This window comes from Nipponia nippon, unplaced genomic scaffold (assembly GCF_047370975.1).
Source record: "Nipponia nippon isolate SJK-2023a ecotype South Korea unplaced genomic scaffold, ASM4737097v1 scaffold_7, whole genome shotgun sequence".
NCBI lineage: Eukaryota > Metazoa > Chordata > Aves > Pelecaniformes > Threskiornithidae > Nipponia > Nipponia nippon.
In genome coordinates, this window is record NW_028262391.1 from 31533350 (window position 1) to 31550924 (window position 17575).

General features: G+C 49.7%; 2 protein-coding genes across 5 annotated transcripts in view; one reads left to right on the plus strand and one right to left on the minus strand.

Annotated features, from left to right (window-relative positions):
* PSKH1 (protein serine kinase H1) overlaps positions 1-12643 on the plus strand; it is a 39761-nt gene extending 27118 nt beyond the window's left edge. For both annotated transcript variants that reach the window (XM_087740297.1, XM_087740298.1), the window contains exon 4: positions 5446-12643. In XM_087740297.1, the coding sequence (XP_087596423.1) occupies positions 5446-5763 (318 nt within the window). In that variant the 3' untranslated portion in view covers positions 5764-12643. The remainder of the gene's footprint in view (positions 1-5445) is intronic.
* Positions 12644-12829: 186 nt separating this feature from the next.
* Positions 12830-17523, minus strand: CTRL (chymotrypsin like). 3 transcript variants are annotated; one of them, XM_087740295.1, is made up of 8 exons: positions 16906-17523; positions 16711-16785; positions 16456-16559; positions 16179-16258; positions 15830-15911; positions 15546-15726; positions 14946-15079; positions 12830-14776 (listed from the first exon to the last, which is right to left on the minus strand). In XM_087740295.1, exons 1-8 carry the CDS (start codon positions 17414-17416, stop codon positions 14615-14617), a joined length of 1329 nt encoding a protein of 442 aa, XP_087596421.1. In that variant the 5' UTR covers positions 17417-17523; the 3' UTR covers positions 12830-14614. The 3 variants fall into 3 exon arrangements, with proteins under 3 accessions (XP_087596421.1, XP_087596422.1, XP_009468730.2); XM_087740296.1 differs by lacking the exon at positions 16711-16785; XM_009470455.2 differs by having other exon boundaries at positions 16711-17523.
* Between the last annotated feature and the right edge of the window lie 52 nt (positions 17524-17575).

Genomic DNA, 17575 nt, shown 5'->3' on the forward strand with positions numbered 1-17575 from the left:
TGATCTCAGAAGCCCAGCAGTCCTGCTCCTGCCTGGTGAACAGGGGCAAGCACCTCAGAGCTGTTGTCCTGTAAGCACGATCTGGTCAGTCTTCACCAGTGCTTCTTGATGATTAGATAAAGGAAAGCAAAATGATGGCAAGACATCCTCCTTCACACTCTGCTCAGCCTGCACACGAGAGTAAAAATGTACTGTTGTTTCCTTTGGTTGTTGCAGGGACCGTTGTTATTTCTGCAATAGGGTGAGCTATTCAGATTTACTTACTGCAGCTCTTCTGCTTCTCCCCCCCCCCCCCCCCCCGCCTTTTTTTTGAGTTCTGCTGCATCATGTTTTTAGCCACTCTCCTAAATTCTGGAGTTACAGACGTTACTTTCCAGAGGATGTTCAGCCCTTCAACGTGAGGGCCAATGATCTCCAGTGTTAAACTAGTCTGTATCCAGTGTTTGTCTCGTGAGAAATGAGGTTTGTGAAATGGATGCTGCACCGGCTATCCCAGACAGAGGACTTGATTGCAGTTGTTTGAAAAGCCGGTCACCTGTAAGAGGTCTCTGCTGGCATTTGGCAAGTAGTGCTGAGGTTCTGCTCAGAATGTGGCTGTTCTACCTTTTTTTAAGATATGTAGGAAGACACCAGAACTACTGTAGTATCTTTCCCTTCTGGAGGAATGCAGTCTAACAGAGAGAACGGCACAGAAGTTATACTTAAACTGCATCATGTTTGAAATCAGTTCATAGAGGAACAGGGGTGCAAGATGAACAAGTATTGGTGACTTCTCTTCATCTCTGTGGCATTTTTGTGCCACAAAAAAGGGGAGTTTGTCATTGCAGCTGTGAGATTAAAGGCAAAGCTATCTGATGGGGTTTAGCTGATGCAATGTTTCATGGCCACTGGATGAGAGCATTTTCCTCCCAAGCCATTCTCTGTTTTTCCTCAGAGAAGCAAAAGGGCAAAATCTCCTCTAGATTGCTTCAGTCCTGTTGTGTGAGTGCACCTTGTGTCCTGCACACACATCCTTCTTCATGTTCCCCAAACACACCAGTGTCGACCTTCCTCAGCTCTTACACAAACTCCCGCTGCTGCCTTGGAGTATTCATCAGGAGGGTTCCTGGCGTTTTGTGAAGTTAAAGCTGCTGTTTTGCCAACTGATGCAAGGTTTCTGGAGAGTGGATACATTTCTCCAGGGACTAGGGCTGAAAATTGCTAAATTCATTCTACTCAGTGCTTCAGTAGAATGTAGCCTTAGTTGTTTTTAAAGAAAAGGCTTCAGTGAAATAAAGCCAAAGATGTGTATGGTGCAGCAAATGAAACCTACGGCTGCATAAACAGATCAATAAACTGATTTGTGTTTGCTGACCAGAAGAAAAATCTAATTGCAAGTACTCCATATTCAACGTTTGTGGTGAAACTAGAGTAATTGGAATAATGAGAAATCCAATTTACTTTTGCTTGGAGTTTATTCTTCTTTAGGTTTCATTAAACTGGACTGGTGCAATGCACAGGCCTCTCAAGGCTTAGGCTGGTTGTGTGTTCACAGCTTTTAGGTCTTCAGACTGATATGTTCTTCACTGATTTCTTCAAATTCTAAATTATCACATTTTCTATGTTTTAATATGACTTGAAATGATTGAAGTAATATTGTTCCTGGTGTGTAGAGGCTCATTTCTCCCGCCAGAATCTCCTGCTCTGTGTTGGGCAGCCATCGGTTGACTGAAGTTTGAATGCATCTGAACAGCAAAATAGTTCTCAGGTTGCCTCAAGTTCCAGATCTGTGCAGTTATTAACATCTGCAAGAGGAAATAATGCTTTCCTGCATGTCCTGAAGATGTTTTTCCAAGAAAAGTATTGTTGTGTCAGTCCTCAAGTATTTTTCATTTGAGTGCATCTCTTGCATCTCTTTGGATTTAGGTAAAAAGAGAGGATGGAGATCCTGGCATGATTGTATCTCTGTGAGGGACAATATTCAGAAAGGTAAAAGATTTTAGATAGACAGGAAGAAATACCCCAGGAAAAACAATAAGGTTGGACTGATGTAAATGTGTTTTCTCCATCTGAGTGGGACAAAAGCTGTTTCAAGGTATCTGTCATCTCAAATGCTGGTAACAGTAATGAAGATAGTGATAAAGAGTTCTTAAAAAGTTATCATTGCAAGGAGAGTAGAATTGTCACCAGCATTTAAAATCCCTTTGAATTAAAGTCGGTAAATTGATAGACATATTGTTAGCTTAGATATCTCATTAGCATTATTTGGAGAGTGGAAAATGAGTCCTCTATGAAGGAAACAGAAGGGGGTGAGCTCCCTCTCTGCGAGGAGGAAGACAAGGAAAGAAGTGATTGGAGGTTAATGGGATGTAGACAGGTAATGGTGAATTTGTGATTTTAAGTATATGAATAGCTGGTAATTTAAATGAGTCTTAAAAAAAGCTACAGAAAATGGTTTTTTAAAGTTTTTGAAGGCAAGCCTGGTAAAAGTGGAGGCAAAACCTCTTGTTGCTGGGTTTTGTTTGGATCTGTCCGTCTATGGAAGAGAGAACCCAAAGGTCGTCTGTAACTGGAGATCCGGAGTTTAAAAGGAAGGTGATGTGTTGACCTGCCAGTTGGCATATGGTACGACCCTAGTATTATCCGAGATTATGCCAATAAAGACTAAACCCTGTAAGTTGGTTCCCTTCGCTGTTATTTAACAAAGGAAGCACCTTATCCAGAAGTCTGGTAGGAAACCTATGGGTTTGAAATGCTATTTATATCTCCCCATGGCAGGGGCAGATTTGGCTTTTTGGTTCTGTTGTTATAAATAGCATAAAAGCTGAGCTCTTCAAAGGTTCCATAGTTCTGCAAAACAGGCCAGTGTGTTCAATTGCAGTTGTAACCCTTATTGTGTTTTTTTTGCTACATTTGAAAAGGTGTTTTGCTATTTTATTTGTCCTCTTTATAAAAGAACACTTTAATGACTCTCTGATCAAAGATTGTCCCTGTTCTATTCTAGCAAGCGCCTGTGTTTTTCTTTGTCAAGATGTGTTTCATCAGCTAAGACAAAGTGATTTAAGGCAGGTTGTGACTAATTATATTTGAAAACAGTAGACAGAAAAGCTTGCATTTTTAGAAAATTTTGTTAACTGATTTTGCTCTTGAAACGTGGAGGGGAGTGCATTTTGGACATGGTTTCAAAGCATGGAAGTGGTGTTGGATCCACAGGAGAAGGCTGTGCTTCCTTCCAGAGCACTCTGGCTCTAGGCAGTAGAAGTATTTCCATTTCTATCCTGAATACGTTCAGGAACATATATAGTTTTTTTATTAATGTACCGGTATTTTCTTTATAGCAAGTAGTTCATATAATTTTCACTCTCTTTTCTTGCATAGTTATTGACAGTGATCATATATCCCACTTTAGCTAAGCTGAGTAAGCCAGACTCTTTTAGTCATCACTTGTAAAGTAAGACTTTCTGTACCCTGACTATCCTAGTAGCCGGTTCCTTAGCTAGAGCTTGAACTCATCTTTCCTGGCCATGCCACTGACTGTCCGTGCTCCAGGGCCGGGAGCAGTGCTGTAACTCTCAGGGCATCCTGCCTTTCATTACAAAAGCCTCCTGTGGATTAGCTCTCTTGCGAGTGCCTTTGAGTCTTTTGAAAGAGAAAATTGCTTTTGGTAGCAATAAATTGCACACCTCAAAAAAATCAGGACATACCTTTTTTAGACCTTTTGCACAAGAAAAGGGCATTATATCGGACTGTACAGTTGGTGGACCCTGAATTTTAAAATCAGCTGGGTTCTTTTCTTCCTTACCAAACGAAGAGAGGAATGAAAGACACAGAATAGCAGCCTTTTTCTTTTTTAACCACACATGCTGTTTCCACTCAGTTACACGTATGTGTTTGTGCATGACCTTAATTATTGTATCGAAATCTTCACTTAATAGCATGAATCTGCTCAGGCTTTTTTTTTAATGCCGCTTGGCATGTGGTCTCCATGTACTTGAAAAATTCAGTATTGGTGGTTTCAGGAGGGGCGAGACCCATACAACACGCAGTGATTGCAGAAACCTGCTCTTGCCCAGGTCCGTTCAACACTTGGTTTTTTTATGCTAGCCATACTGCCTCCTCCACTCCACTCAGTGGATTTTGCCATGGTTTTCTTCCTAGCTTTGTCCACAGCCCAACCTTCACCTCAGGCTAAAGGAAATGTTCTCACTTCTCAGGTTAGTGCGAATACAGTATTTTGTCAGAAATGAAACAATTCCAGCATGCGTGGCTGTAGGCATTTGTCTCGTAAGTTGTTATGGCTGTATTTCTGTGTATTGGGGGGATATAGGAGGAATTTATTGCAGGAGTAATTAATTATTATGAGTTTGTTTGTTTAAAACCAGTATTTTGTCAAAAAATTCCTTCCTGTTTCCTTGGTAAGCATTCCTGAGAATTCCTTATATCTAACATTTATGTATATTTAGAACATCTTATGGAGTTGTTTCCAGCCAGGCTGAGTTGGCTGTTCCAGGGTTGATCAGTAGCACCGTCTTCTAGATTTCCACGTGGGAGTAAGACTGAGTACTATGGCAGAAAAATCTCCCTAGTCTTGGTTTCAGGATTGATGCAGAGGTCAGTGCTTGCTTGCAAGGTGCGCGTCTTAAGATGAAGGGTCAGAAGAGAACAAGGGGTGTGATGTCAGGATCCGTCCTCTGTGAGCAAGATGGCTCACATCCAAGCAGTAATGGCTTCATCAGATAAAAAGCACTTGAACTGAGGAGGGTCTTCAGTGGGATATGGTTACTGTTCTTTTTGTAATAGCTGTATGGTTTTGGAAGATGAGGTGGGAGGTCTCAGGGCCAGCACCTGCAGTGGGACCTAGGTCTGGGAGCCCATGTCTGTCTGTGGTGCAGCAAATGGAGCAAGTGTGGGACCAGAAGGACCAGGGAGGTCCCAGCCAGCTGCTGGAGAGACGGTTGAGTCTGGGGGTTGACTGAGACCACTTGTGTGTCTGCACAAAGGTGTAGGTGTCTGTAGGGGTGAGGCATCTGGGAGGAGTGAAGATCCAGGGCCAGCTGCCGAAGAGACTGCATGTACCAAGGGTCCATAGGGTGTGAGCGAGGGGGTCTGTGCCACAACTGGAGTGGGGCCTGCAGCCTCAGGGCTTGCTGCGCCTAGGTGCCAGCAGCTGGGAAGACTGGGATCCAGGGTCAGCTTACTGGGCAGGCTGTCTTGAGTTCATGCTGCACCTATGCACATATAGACTTTTCCCACTAATTTAGCTTCTCCCCCTAACAGTCTCTTGAAGTAATTGTGTCTCATTCTCCTTGGGCAGATACTGTTGGTTACAGCTTGGAAGATTTGAGGATGAAAGAGAGAGTGGAAGAAGCAGAATGCCTCGAAGCACCTTTTGGAGATGGGAGGAATTAATTAATCAGCAAAGCTGTGCCAGGATGTTTCATTCTAATCATCTCTTTTGTATTTCAGCCCTGGCCCAGTGTGTCCAACCTGGCCAAGGATTTCATCGATCGTCTACTCACGGTGGACCCCAGTGACAGGATGACAGCCCTTCAGGCCCTGAAGCACCCATGGGTGGTCAGCATGGCAGCCTCTTCCTCCATGAAGAACCTGCACCGTTCCATCTCACAAAACCTTCTCAAGAGGGCATCTTCCCGCTGCCAGAGCACCAAGTCCGCACAGTCCACCCGCTCCAGCCGCTCCACCAAATCCAACAAGTCGCGGCGGGTTCGGGAACGGGAGCTGCGAGAGCTGAACCTGCGCTACCAGCAGCAGTACACTGGCTGAGCACTGGGCTGGGGCCTGCCAGGCGTCTTTCCAGATGTCTTCTCTGCGGTGTAGGTGTGCAGCACCCTTTGCCGCACACTCACTCAGTGAGGAACATCCAGGTTCCTCCCTCCCTCCTTCCAGGTGTCCCCCCCCCCACCCATGAGGAGGTGTCCCCCCTGCGCGGAGGAAAGGGAATCTTGTGGTGGCCATCACACCCTGCGAGCTGTGCCATGGGGTCTCGCGCAGGAAACGGGGGAGCCCTTGTGGGCTCAGAGCACAGCTCAGAGCCTCAAGTAATACACAAATTAAGGAGCCACGTGGGGAGAAGAGCTCTTTCTGTAGCCCAGGAGCTTGGTTGTTCATAGTTATTTATTAATTCCAGAGCGTTAAGTTTCTCACTTGCATATGAAAAGAAAAAGAAATCACTTTATGTGTATGTACATGCACGTATGTGTGTGCACATACATGTGTGGGTGTGTATATGTATTTAAAAATTATATATACACAAATTTTGAGCTGGCTTAGTCAGACTCTGTGGTACCTTTGCAGTGAAGCTGGTATGAGTCACATGCAGTTAGAAGTAGGATAGCTCTGACTCACCGGCATGCTGCCCACCAGCTCCTCATCCCAATAAGGCACCGAGGAGATGCCAGACAGCAGTTTTCCATGATGGCTGAGAAGCTGCGAGGTTTCCCCCAAGGGCTGCCGTCCACCTGATGACATCAAGGGTTTACTCAAACTGTGAGAGCTGCCGTGCAAATTGGCAACCAGGCTGCAAGCTCGGAGCTGTAGTCTGGTGCCTTTGATCCGGACTGGGTGGGTGCTCCTGCTGGAGGGGTGGGAAGAGGATCATCGTCCTGCAGGAACTTCATGGTATGCAGAGAGATGTCTTTGGCAAGGCAGGTTTTTGGGGGGTTCCCTGCTGTCCCCCTTGAATTATCCTTCTGCTATTTGCAGCAAGACCAGTGCCTACCATGCAGGGTTTGTTGTTCTTGCTGTGACGTGGTCCTGTCATGTCTGTGACCTGTTACACGTCTTGCACCCTTCAGACTAGCATTACTGACTGCATCACTTCACCAAAACTTCGGTGATTCCAGGTATTGAACCTTGTCTGCAGATTTTATGGGACTCCCCTGCTTTGCATGTCTGTTCTGCCCCAGTCTTGCTGTCCCTGCTCTGGGCCAGTGAAGTGGTGGTGTGAGCTGTCGGGATGGCCACAAATGGCTCCGTAGCCATCAGGGTAGGGGCTTGAGTAGTGGAGGTCCAATCCTGGAGTGTCAGAAGTGATAATGGAGATGTTGCTAGAGCTAGATGTTGCTATATTAGAGCTGTTAGGTGTGACATAAAGTCAACAGGAAAAAGCTGCCTTTCAGGTTTCCTTGTGCTGGATGGGTGATGTGGGGGCCTCTTGTGAAGGACCTCTCAGGGGAGGTGGGGGCTGTAGAGCTGAGCTTTATGCAAGCCTGCCGAGTTACCTTCCCAGCTAGTTAGAGTAGCAAAGTGGGGCTGATGGCACAGTCTCAGGGTGGATTCAGCCTCTTGTGATAGCAGAGACAAGATCTGCAGTGAAGGAGAATGCTGTTTTTTGAAACTTTTCGTCCGAAGCCGTACCGTTTGGTTCTTGCTGTGCACTTGGGAAGTATTTGCTTAGCTCTGGGCTGGAGGTGCAGGCTCTGCAAGCTCAAGGAGCTGGCGAGCATGGCCTTTTTGCCCAGGATTGATGTCTCTGCTGCTGTGGTTTAGTGTCAGTAAGGTTTTAAGTGGTCAGTCGCATCTCCAGGGAGCTCTAACTCTATTGGCCACAGCCCCTCTTGGTCAGCAAACAGCAAAAAAGCGCAGTTTCAGTGGGAGAAGACTGAGTTTTCTGTGTTAAGGAAAAAAAAAAAGGGAATTTCTAGGGATGTGCTTTCCACCCCAAAGCTGGGATGGGCCATGACCGCTGTGAGCACAGCTTGATGTGCTCAAGCGTGCGGTGGGGAATACGCCAGGGGAAACCTAAGGACAACCAGTATGTGTAGCAGGGGTGAATTCTAAATCCTTTGCGTGGTTTTGCATATTATTTTGAAAACTCTGGATCCTTTGCAGGCTCCCTTTTCTCTGAGTGGCCATTCTACCATATCCCGTGCAGTCTTTCTTCCATCAGCATTCATGGATACTGCAGAATTACCAAAAATTGTTTTTTTCAGCTCTGTGGACTGCAAAGAAAATGTTTCTTCTGCTTCTGTTACCTTCTCGTGTAGTCTTCCCTGGTTCGTTACCATGAACTATAAACTAGATGTGATTTCTGACAAAACAGGCAGCTTGCCACATTTTGCTTCATAAACAGTTCAGTACCCCTCCTATTACTGCAAACAGCTCTTCAGAAGCAAACCACTCTAAGACAGGTATCAACTGGAAAATTGTTCTTCCCCTGAACGTTAAGAGATGGCAGGATTCTCCTCTTGGAAGGCTTCTGGTTTTGAGCAGTCACTCATAAGAGCCTTCTGCATGTTTGGAGCACCACACCCAGGCACTGTGATCTCTTTTCCCTCCTGGGTGCTTTTATGGCCCTCCCCAGATTATCTTGCATGTTTATCCCTAAAATAGGTATTTTGCCTATGTGAGGAGGTCAAACTGATGAACTGAGCCAAGACCTCTAGAACCTGAGACCCTTTCCTTTAACCACTAGACCATCAAAATGCACAGATGTTCTGCAGATGTCTACCCACACTGTTCCTTCATGCTTTCCCTTGTGGGGGATAAATGAAGGTGGAGAGGAGGTCATGACGTTGAGCTCTGGTCCAACCAAGCTTTTTTCTCCACCTTCACAAAGCAGAACAAGAATCTCCTCATCTGTGGCAATTTTTGCTTTATTGCTCTTTTCAGCAATTGGTTTTTCACCAGGAAAAGTTCAAAGCAATGTCATTCGTGGTGAGTTTGGGGTGGAATACGTTCTGGGAAGCAAGATGTTGCTATATAGGTTCCTGACAGTGTCAGTTTTCTGTGATGATACTCGATGACCAAGGAGGTGAATTGGCAGAAGGGAGGATCCTTCACATACATGAGCAATACTGGATAGCTGCCTCCTGCCTCTTTGTGGTATGGAGATGTGGTCCTCAGGCATCCCACTGTTAGGGAATTGCACCAAAGAGGACCAAGTCCATCCCATAAGGGGCTTTGGCTTTTCTAGAAAGAGAACTCTAATTGTCTTTATAAATGCAATGTTTTCTTGTTTGCATGGAAAAACCAATGTAAACATGGGGAAAATCTTTATGGGCTTTCCTTCCATCATTTGATTGTAACACCGTTGGCTCAATCCCTCTTCTTTTTCTATATTCGGTATTTGCAGGAACCCAGACAATAACATGTGTGGGCAGAGCTCCGTCCAAGTGTCCCTTGGAGCCCTCAGTGATCTTTCTGTTTTCACTCTGTCCAGAAAACTGCGATGGTCCAATGCTACATTGCAAGGTCCAGCTCAAGAACAGTTGCTCGGTGCTTTTATCCTTGCAACTGTGGCACATTTTCAGCTGGGTCTGGCAGGGAGGACAGGCAAAGTGCTGTACTTTTGAGGAGTAGGAGCTTCACTGTGAATTATCTTGATCATCTGTCTTCGTATATATTCCACCGGAGCATCTCGGCTCTCAGTTTATCTCAAGTCTCAGGAGTTTACACTTTACAGGAGTGCCTTGTTTGGGGATTTTAGAAGCTAAAATCTCTCTGAAATGTCTTTTCTACCATTTAATTTTTAAATCTCTTTCTTTGGCTCTTAATGGTCGTTCTTAATTTGGCTCGCAGGGGTTTTTGGAAGACTTCCTCTGGTACTGAATTAGCTGGGAGAACAAATACATGTTCCAGGCTATTGCTGAGTTGCAGTCTTTATATTAGCTGGGGTGCAAATCTCTGTAAATGAGTGCTTTTGTCTTCTGTACTTCTATTCATACAATGAAAATGAAGCTGGAATGACACCTAGTGGCAAATTGTAGTGTGTCCTTGTCCAAGTACAGCCCTCTTCTGGTTATGTTCCCACTGTTTTGGGGTGAGATGCTGTTTACAAAGAGGAATCTGGGTTTGGTGTGCTGAGTGATGGTCCTGAACCACACCTGCACTCCTAGATGTTCAACAGCTTTTTCAGCGTGGCACCATTTTCTCCTATACTGACCCCAAACCCCAGCATTTTAGCCCACACAGGGATGAGCATGAGTCCATGTGCATCCACTGAAGGGATGCTCAGTGCTGGGGAAAAGACATGTGCAGTCAACCCACCAGCATCTCAAGGAGATGCTCACCAGCACCCTGCCCTGGGGAGACGCCTTAGGGGACACTAGGAAAAAGCAAAGCCTAAAGATGCTGAGGCTGGAAACAGTAGGTTTGGGACTTTCTCCCATCATGAGACATGATGGAGCAGTTCAAGGTGTTGCTTCCCAGCGTATTCTGTTTCAGGGAAAAGCAGCTTTAAGCAGTAGAGGGAATTATGGTTGTTTGTCTTTTGGAACTTAGCAGTACTGTGTAAAACAATCCCATTGTTTTGTCCTGGGAGTTTGGCTGCTCTCTTGGGGGAGAGAATTACAGCTTCAAAGAATGTGGCCTGTTGATTCCTTGATTTTTTTTTTTTTTTGAGTGTTATTGGAAATGAATGTGGAAAGGTCTTCCAGAAATAATGTTAGGTGGTCTACAGACTTCTTAAGCTTTGCATCCAGATTTTTGAGTATGTGATGTATTTTTCTATGCATTTTGCTAAAACAGCAATTACTTGTGCATGTTTGATTTACTTCTCACCCTTCTCAAGCTTCTAAAAACCAACACGTCAACCCAGTGGTGGTAGAATCACACCTTCCTTCAATCCAGAAGAAGTCTGTGCTGTTTAACACTGAGATTGTGATAGCATCCAGATGCTTCTGCCAGTTCCTGGACTGTGTTGTGCTTGGAAACATATGACCATACGCGAGGGACAGCTTTATAGCCTTGTGATGAGAGTAAGCCCAGACAAAAGGGCTCTGACCTGCTGGCTTCGGTAGTGATGTGGAAACCAGCTCCAGTGTAGGACCTGCGTTACATATTTGTTTTGGAAATGATAAATGCTCAAAACCCTTAACTTCTTTGGATTTGGATATTTTCTTCTTTTAGGTCAGATATTTTCTGCTCTGGTAATTTACATTCTTTCTTATACCCTGCTCTGTTTCTCAATCCTGTTTTCTACCTGGGTATTTGGCTGAAGTACTAATATAGTCGACTTTTATGTAATGCACAAACTGGAATAGGAATCGTGGTTAACTCAGCTACTGGGCAGCAACTCTGGATTTGGCTCTGCGGGAGCTGTGGTGAGTCCTGGAGCCAGGTAAAAGCATCTGTATGGTGCCTTGCAGGTGGGAGAAGGCTCCCTCTGAGGACCCTGCAGTGCAGGCTCAGCTCAAGATGATCTTGTACAACATAGGACAACTAGTGCGTGGCTGTTACTGGCCTCTTATTAGACTGCGTGGGTCTATATTCCTAGTTTAAGTGATGATACTAAAGATTTGGAGAGTTTGAGGCAGGGTATATCAGAATCTTAATTGTTTGACTTAATTGAGTTTTCTAAATTATGCAGAGCAACACAGAGATTGGCTTTGGGGGGGATCACACCCTCTGGAGGAGTTGTAAACTGTTCTCTGGCAGCAGTGTGAGCCCTGGGATCTGCAGGGTGGTTGTGTCCTGGCCTCTCACCAGCTCGGTTCCACCATGGAAAATATCACAAAGTACCTGTCCGGTGCCAGACACCCAGCCCCAAGTTGCCTACACCACTCTTGGGAGGTTTTTGGTGCTTTTTTTCTGACCACTCAGTCTCCTCTTTCAGCCTGGATTAAAAATGCAGCTCTTGGGTGCTGCGGAGGCAGATGCCTGCATGTCAGCTGTGCCTTACTGAGCAGTAAATTTGCCAGGAAAAAAAAAAAAAAAGTGAAGCTGCAGGGATGTGCGGTGGCAACGGCATCATGGAGCTTGGGACCTTCCACCCTCGGTGTCCCTATGGTGGAGGGATCATAGGAGGCAACAGGCTGCTGCCTGCCTGATGACATTTTTTTCCTTCTCCTGCTGTGCTCCCCTGCGTGGTAATACTGTAGATCCCTCGTGTGTGTGACGGGCGAGGTACTCACTGCTGCTGCTGCAAATAACATTGCACTGTGTTTGTCTGCTGAATGTGGAGGAGATCCGCGGCCCCAACGAGGTGCACTAGAAACGAGCAGCTCCTGCGAGCACGCCCAGATGCCGTGAGTTTTCCTGTTGCCTTTCACTACGGAAAGACACCTCCCGGGAAGCTCTTGGGACTGGAGGTCTTCCGGCACTTGCTGTTATTTTTGGTCGCCAAATTTCCGGTGCTGGGTTGGAATGGTTTGGAAGTAACTCCGGTCGCATCCCATTAGTCTCCTAACAGGGCTGTTTTGAGAAGCATCCAGTTCTGTGACTTGCCTTTCAAGTCCTGTCTTTACATTAAGGACTGTCTTGTAGGATGAGGTCCAAACCATTGTAATTAGTCTGTAACATTACGATTAGGGTGTACAGAATTATTTATTGTGTGTACTCGATCTGCTAAACATGTAAATGTATTCTGTGTACCCCGTTGCTCTGCTGTCATTACTTCTGGCTCATGGAAGGGGCGTGGGCTCACTGCTGAAAGGCGCTGCTTTCCAGGGTGTGAATGATGGTCAGTAAATGCATCGAAAGCCAGGAGCTGCTCACCCCTCTAATGTGTTCCGGGAGCAGAGCAAGAAGGTACCAAAGTGCCCATAAAAGAGTTTGCTGGTTTCTTTAACGCAGCTGCCAGGCCAGGAGCTGCCTGAGGGAGACCTCGTGCTGGGAAGTCCACAGGGATGCTCTGGATGAGCTGGGCACTCAGCCTCTTGCTGGAAGGCAGGGTTTGGAGGCTGAACAGGCACTTTGGGATATTTTGTTCACTTTTCTTTGGCTGCAAGGTGGCAAACAGGGACAGAGAAATGCCCTGGTTTGCCCACAGCATGTCATCACTTCCCCAGTTTCACTCTGAGCAGCTTTTATGGACCAACAGAAAAACCTGTAATATCAAGTGAAAAATGCACACCCCTTTCGAGCCACCTCCTCCTGGAAGGGAGGTGATTTTTCAGGGACAAGGGACCCTGTCCCACCAGTGGTAGGGTGACAGTGACCTGAACACACAGAGCAAGTGACCCAAAGTGCTGCAGTTGATCAGTTCCCGTTCGAAGCTCCACATGGCCACCAGTTTCTTCTGCCCATATGGCCCATTCCCACATCTCTGATGTTCAGCTGTCTTTAAGGTCATTTAGTAGCTAACTAAAGCCAAAACAGGGTGCTGCTTTCATGTGATGGCTTTTATTTCAGGTACCATGGAGTAAAAGCACTCTAAATGTCATGGCAGACTGGTGGGACTGGCGTGTACCTAGGGCACCTGCTACTGCCAGCCTTAGGGGAGATTTGCAAGGAGCTCAGCCCCTGTGCCCTGCTCCCCTCTGTCCCAGGCAAGGCTTTCCAAGGCAAGGGAGCCCAAGCCAGCAGCTTCACGGTTTTCTCCGCAAGCCCCTGTCCCCCCGCATTAGTTTGCTCCAGTTGCTCTTGCTCCCTGCAGAGCAGACCACTAAATGAAGCTAATTTTATGCAACCAAACTAGAATTTATCAGCCCTGGGCTGTATTTGAACAGCTTTTTTTTTTTTTTTTTTTTTTAAACTCAAGCATATGGGCCAGACTATTTGTCTTTACAGGTCATGAATGGAGGGTAACCCTTCCCATGGGTATGTCTCTGTGTAGCATTGTGCTTTCTCTGCAACTGCAGATAAGAGTGATTCACACAGCAAAGATTTTATATCACATTCACATCACTGGTAAAGAAAAAAAACCCCATGTGTCGTGTTGGGACGGTCTGATCACTCTCCTCTCTACACTGTCCTCGTGACCAGCTCTATTTGGAGCTGCCAGGAACCAAGTTTTAATTCATCAACCATGTGTGAACACAAGATGACTTTTTTTTTTTTTTTTTTCCCCGCACCTGCCATCAACTCAAGAACCTGTTTGGGTGAAAACACTGCTTTCTTCTGAAAACCTGTCACCTGGCTTTTAATTTTGTTTTCAGCTTCAGATTTTCCTTTGGGATGGCCCTGAGTTTCTCACTCTCTTAGCTGGCAAATCTGCACGTGTGAAGCAGCGTGCTGGTCTCCAGCTGCCCCCTTCCACCTTCCCAAAGAGCTGGACCTGCCACTGGCATTTCTCCCTTTCAGCTGTGTGGTCCCAGGCTGTTACACAAGTTACAGCTTTAAATTGTGGGCAGGGATCTTTAAGATCCCATGCACCCACCAGCACCCACCCTCCATCGCAAGCCAAGAAGCGCTTGCTCGTGCTGAGCCTGGTGAGCTCCGCACTCCCTTTCCTGAAGGAGCTGGTGCTGGTGGGACCAGCTGGTGCTGGAGACCTCATACCTGGATTGGTGGCAAGGCCATTGCAGGTAACATCACCCATCCTCAACGCTGCAGTGGTCTCTGGGCTGGTGCCAGGGTGTAGATCTCGGTGCTTGAAGACCCCCTGAGCAGCCTGTGAGCTGCAGCCAGCCCTGCTCCCCCCCTGCCTGCGCATCAGTTCCTGCCTTCTGCACCTCCCCAGCGGGTCCCGGCTGGGCACCGAGCTCCAGCTCTGGGAGGTGCTGGGGTTCAAGAGAGGAGCACCCAACCACAGGGTGCCCCAGGCTTCCCCCGTGTGCCTTCCACCCTGGTCTGCGTCGCGTGAAGAAAGGAGCCAGAGGCAGCGTGTGGCACAAGCAAATGCTGACACTGTTAAAAATGGGGTGCCTTGCTTCCAGCTTAGCCCCTTGCCGGCTCTGCCGAGCTCACCGTGCTAGGGGCAGCACCCAGCGAAGGGATCCCTCCGGCACTGGCTCTATCCCTGAGCAACAACGTGGTCGATCCAGTTTCGGAACTGGCTTACGCGGGTGTAGACGGCGGGCACGCGGACGTTGCAGTTGCTGTTTCCCCAGGAGACGATGCCAATCAAGGTCCAGGCGTTCCCGCTCTGGACCACCAGAGGTCCGCCAGAGTCACCCTGCAAAGACACCTCCTGCTTAGTGGTCGCAGCACATGCTCCAAACTGGTCCCTGCCACCCCAGCCAGCTGGTCCCCTGGACATGGCCAGGTGCTGTAGCTTAAATCTCTGGCTCCACAGATCCAAGACTCCACCCTCCCTGCGGTGCAGCAGGACCTCAGCTCCTTACCTGGCAGGAGGAGGCGCCGACCCCGCCAGCGCAGAGCATGGAGCTGGTGATCTTGTTGCCCCAGTACTGCATGCATTGGCTCGGGGAGATCAAGGGCAGGGTTACCTGCTGCAGGCGTGTTGCCAAGGCTTGGGCTGGGGGAAAGAAGCACCATTAAATCGCCCCGGTGTCAGCGGGTCTCCTGGGGCCTCTGGGAGTGCACAGGCACCCTGGGCAAGCTCCCGCTGGTGCTCCCAAATACAGGTGCTGCCATGCAAAGCACCTTCCCCCTCCGTGCCAAAGCATCCCTTCTTCCCTGGGCGTGATTGTCTTGTGCAAGCAGCCCCGAGCAAGGGCAAGCTTGTGCCTGTGAACAATCACCCCTGGGGTATGCACGCACCCACCTCCTGAGCACACACCTACACCTGTGCTTGCACCAACACGCGTACACACACTTGTATGCACCCAGACAGGGTTACTCAACTGCCCAACTCCCCCCTTCCCACACGCGCAGGAGGTGTCACCCCCACCAGCTGCCCACAGGCCCCCCCCAGACCCTGCAGAGCCCCCAGGAAGGGTGGCAGCCGCACACAGCCCTCCCCAAAGCTGCGGCGTACGCACAGTTGGTGTTGGTGCGTCCCCAGCCGGTGGTGACGCACTGGAGGTTGGGGGGCAGAGCCAGGTTGGCAGGGGCCAGGCAGACAGGGGACACGCGGGGTCCCAGCTGGGCAGGTGAGGAGAGCTTCAGCAGGGTGATGTCATTGTTGAGGTTGTAGGGGTCCCAGTTGGGGTTTGTGATGGCCTGCCGAGAAATACCGTAGCGCTTCATCCCTGCCCTCTGCAAGCAGCCATGGCGCAGAGCTGCAGCCCCATCCCAGGGCCGCGGCCGCCTCAGCCCAGCTCACCTTGACCACGGTCTTCACTTGAATGGACTCCCTGTTGGAACTGAGGTCATATTCCCCGAGGACGACGACGTGGGAGTACGGGCTGCAAGAGGTAAGGGAGTCAGGGGGATGCGCGGCAGCCAGCACCCGGGGTAGGAGCAACGCCGGGGGCTGCTGCGGGCAGGATGCACTGTGTGCCCGAGGGAAGCCACTGTGGGGACAGCTGGGGAGGGAGCCCCAGGCTGCTCAGTTCCCTGGGTGCTGGCCTTTGGGGCTGTCCCAAGTGCCACTTGGCCATGGCCAGCGCACCGCAAGCCCCTGCCGCTGCCGGGTGGCCCTGGCATGAGCTGGCCGGGTGTCGCCCCCTCACTTGAATTCACAGTGGGCAGCCGTGACGACCCAGTTCTCATTGATCAAGGAGCCGCCACAGAAATGGGATCCGAAGCGGGTCTGGGGAGGAAAGAGGGAGGAAGAGCTGGGGCTGGGCAGGCTGAGCCCCCACAGAGCTGGGGAGAGGCAGAGGGTGCCATGGGTCCCCTTGGTGCCTGCCCACTTCCCAACCCTGGCGCCCGGCTTGCCATGCTGTGCCATTGCCGTGCTTTGGGCACCGACGCTGCCCCTGCCTGGGGAGCAGGACGGTGCCGTACCTGCAGGGACACCTGCCAGGGCCATGAGCCGGCCACCGCATTCTGCCCATTGATGATCCTCTCGCTGTCATGCACCGAGGGGCTGATGGTGGGCACCCCGCAGCCTGCGGGAGAGGCAGAGGGGCACAAGGGTGACCTCGAAAGCTCAGGGCTCACACCCAGGGGCTGCCTGCGCCGGTGCGGGTGGCCCTATGTCACCATCCCTGGGGTGCCCTGGTCCTGCTGCACCCCGAGGACCTCCTGGGCAGCGCTTACCTGAGACGGTGCTGGCAAGGGCCAGGCAGGCAACTGCCCACAGAAACGCCATCCTGGGAGGACACAGCTGTGCCCCTGGGGCCACAAGCTTTATAGCAGCCAGGAGCTGTGTGGCTCGTAGCCAGGTAGGGCAAGGTCCCGCTGCTGCCTTCTGCCAGCTGCGGGCAGTGGTGACGGGCCAAATCTGGCACCTACCTATGCAAGCAGAGACGTGACAATGCGCTGCCGAAAGGCACGCTGGAGTGCTTGGGCTATCGCTGTCATGAGTTGTGTCAGTTCTCGCTGCAGCCTGATGAGCTGGAGAGGGAGAGCACCGCAGGGCTGTGATGGGGGGCACGGGGGGCTGCTTCTGGGCACACAGCTGGGGGCGCAGTGGGGCTGGACCTGCTGGGACAGGCGCCAGTGCCTGGGGTGTGGGCCCATCCCAGGCCTGTTTCAGCTCTGTTGGCTCCAGGGCTGTTTTCCTGTGTGGCCATGAAGCCCTGGCCTGCGACAGCGCTGGTCCCAGCTGGATGTTCCCAGGGCCACCCCTTGAGCCATGGCCCTGGTTGCAGGTGAGGGTGTCCCAGAGCCAGCTGAGGCAGGTGGGGAGGGCAGACACCTTCCCAGACAGGCAGGAGCCACGGAGAGCTGGGCAAACACGCTGCGGCCCCAGGGAGGACAGCAGGCACCTCCCCGAGCTGAGGCTGGGCCTCCGCCTGAGCATCCCCCACCACTGCAGCTGCCTGACCCCTCACCCCAGGGCTGCGTGCTGGGGAAGAGTCCCCTCCATCCTGGACACAAGGGATACGCAGTGTCTCCATCATCCCCCCTGTCCCTGGGTGCTGCTCCTGGGGTGGCACCAGCTGCAGGGGGCCATCCCTGG